General features: G+C 36.5%; 1 protein-coding gene across 1 annotated transcript in view; it reads right to left on the reverse strand.

Annotated features, from left to right (window-relative positions):
• Window positions 1-1,838, reverse strand: part of LOC113810096 (zinc finger protein OZF) — a gene marked incomplete at its 5' end in the record, with an annotated part of 2,072 nt that extends 234 nt beyond the window's left edge. Inside the window, 1 exon segment of the mRNA XM_070120518.1 lies at window positions 1-1,838. This exon segment is cut by the window's left edge and continues 234 nt beyond it. Within this exon segment, the coding sequence (XP_069976619.1) occupies window positions 622-1,838 (1,217 nt within the window).
• Between the last annotated feature and the right edge of the window lie 596 nt (window positions 1,839-2,434).

Raw genomic sequence — 2,434 nt, forward strand, 5'->3', positions numbered from 1 at the left:
TACCCCTAGAAAAAGGGCACTTTCACCCCTTTGAGAAAAAGGGCAGGGGTTCGGACCCCCAGGACACCCTCCGTAGTTGTGCGCCTGAGAGCTGATATATCATCTCTGCCCTCATCATCCATTCTACAATGTCCATTGAGCTGTTATACTCAGAGTTTAACCTAGCATCAAACAGCATCACACTGATGGTGGCAGGAGGAATAATTGGCTTCTCGTCTGGCACCATCTCGTCAGGTATGTTGTCTATATAGGTTGTGGTGTATATAAAAGCTGTTAGCTTGCTTCTTTAATATGAAGGAAAAAAAGTTCATGAATGGTACATAAAACAACACTGCAGAAGTACATCTGCATAGTGCAAGGGCGACCAGACATCTGACTCTCATGAGCAGTTGCCCGGAGCTCTTGCCCCTCCCAGCCCAAAACTACCCGTTCAGCAATTTAGAGCTGGTTAACAACTGTATTGGCAGTTCATACATACACAGCACACATGCTGCGTATACCACAAGGCATATAACACATGACACATAACAGTTGACACAGTTAACTTACAGACCCACAGTCACATAACATTACATATATCTACAGTACTCATACATGTTAGGCCTGTGACCCTTATGTACATCAATCTTTATATTTCAGAGATGAGGTTTTATTGGAAACCACACATAAATGGCTTATCCTCTGCATGTCCTTTGTATGTACTCTCCTGTGTCTCACTAAGGCTGATCTATCCGAGAAGTCCTTATTGCAAAACTCACAGCTATATGGTTTCTCCTTTGTATGTACTCTCACGTGTACTACTAGATGATTTTTCTGAAAAAAGGCTTTTTTGCAAATTTCACAGCTATATGGTTTCTCCTTTGTATGAACTCTTGTGTGCACTACCAGATGAAATTTCTGAGAAAAGCCTTTTTTGCAAATATCACAGATATGTGGTTTCTCCTTTGTATGTACTTTCCTGTGTCTCATGAAGGCTGATCTATCTGAGAAGTCCTTATTGCAAATCTCACAGCTATATGGTTTCTCCTTTGTATGTACTCTCATGTGACTTACAAGAGAACTTCTAGCAGAGAAGGCTTTTTTGCAAATGTCACAGATATATGGTTTCTCCTTTGTATGTACTCTCCTGTGTCTCACTAAGCCAGATCTATCTGAGAAGTCTTTATAGCAAATGTCACAGATATATGGTTTCTCATTTGTATGTACTCTCATGTGCTTTATCAGAGAACCTTTCTCGGAGAAGGATTTTTTGCAAATCTCACAGCTATATGGTTTCTCCTTTGTATGTACTCTCATGTGTTTTGCTAGAGATCCTTTCTCAGAAAAAGCTTTTTTGCAAATGTCACAGATATATGGTTTCTCCTTTGTATGTACTCTCAAATGATTCTGTATACATGACTTTGTGTAGAAAATTTTGCCGCATACATCACATGCAAAAGACTTCAATTTCCTATCCACTTTTCTTTGTGTAATATCTTTATGATTTTCCTTATGTTTTGCTTCATTCTCTTCTGATGAACATTTTTTCTCATTTTCCTCAGCCACAAATGATGCTTTAGACAAGGTGTTGCAATCCTCAATAATATCACACGAGTCTTTTTCATTCGCTTCATTTTTAAGGTCTTGAAGATCCCTGATGGAAAGAAATTCATTCTTCACTTTCACTTCACTCACTTCATAATTTGCTTCATCTGCATAATCGTACGGCTCTTCCTTTACTTCCAACCACATCTCTTCGGTGACATCTCCGCTGAGCTCCTCTTTGATACTGACTCCTGCGCCAAATATTTCCTTGTCCATGAGAGGGGCCAAAGGAATCCGGTCGGGGAGAATACTCACTGTTGGCCTGTGAATGGAAAATAGAACAAGTATAACAGAATGCATAACATGGCTAATGATTGAAATACAAAATTGATCAGATATAATCACATATTGAACATTTAAAATGAGTAAACTTACATGCATTAATACCAGAATTGGCAACCCAGTAGGATGCACTAAGAGGATAGGAAGCACATCATTTTGCTATGATTAACAGAATACATATAATAGAGAAGCAATAGAAATCAAGAATGAAAATCCTGATAAAATTGGATGTCATTACTAAATCTGACAATAAGAATTATACAAATCAAAACAAGACTGATAACTGAAATACACATACATGCTTATAAACACATATTTATCTACTATTCTAAGTGTCAATCTATCCATCTGTCACTCTCCTTCTCTCTACATACGCACACACGCACACCACACACAACACATCTACGCACATACAAATTATACACACACAAATTATATATGCACATACACCCACATATATATATATATATATATATATATATATATATATATATATATATATATATATATATATATATATATATATATATATATATATATATATATATATATATATATATATATATAT

This window comes from Penaeus vannamei, unplaced genomic scaffold (genome assembly GCF_042767895.1).
Source record: "Penaeus vannamei isolate JL-2024 unplaced genomic scaffold, ASM4276789v1 unanchor5368, whole genome shotgun sequence".
Classification (NCBI taxonomy): domain Eukaryota; kingdom Metazoa; phylum Arthropoda; class Malacostraca; order Decapoda; family Penaeidae; genus Penaeus; species Penaeus vannamei.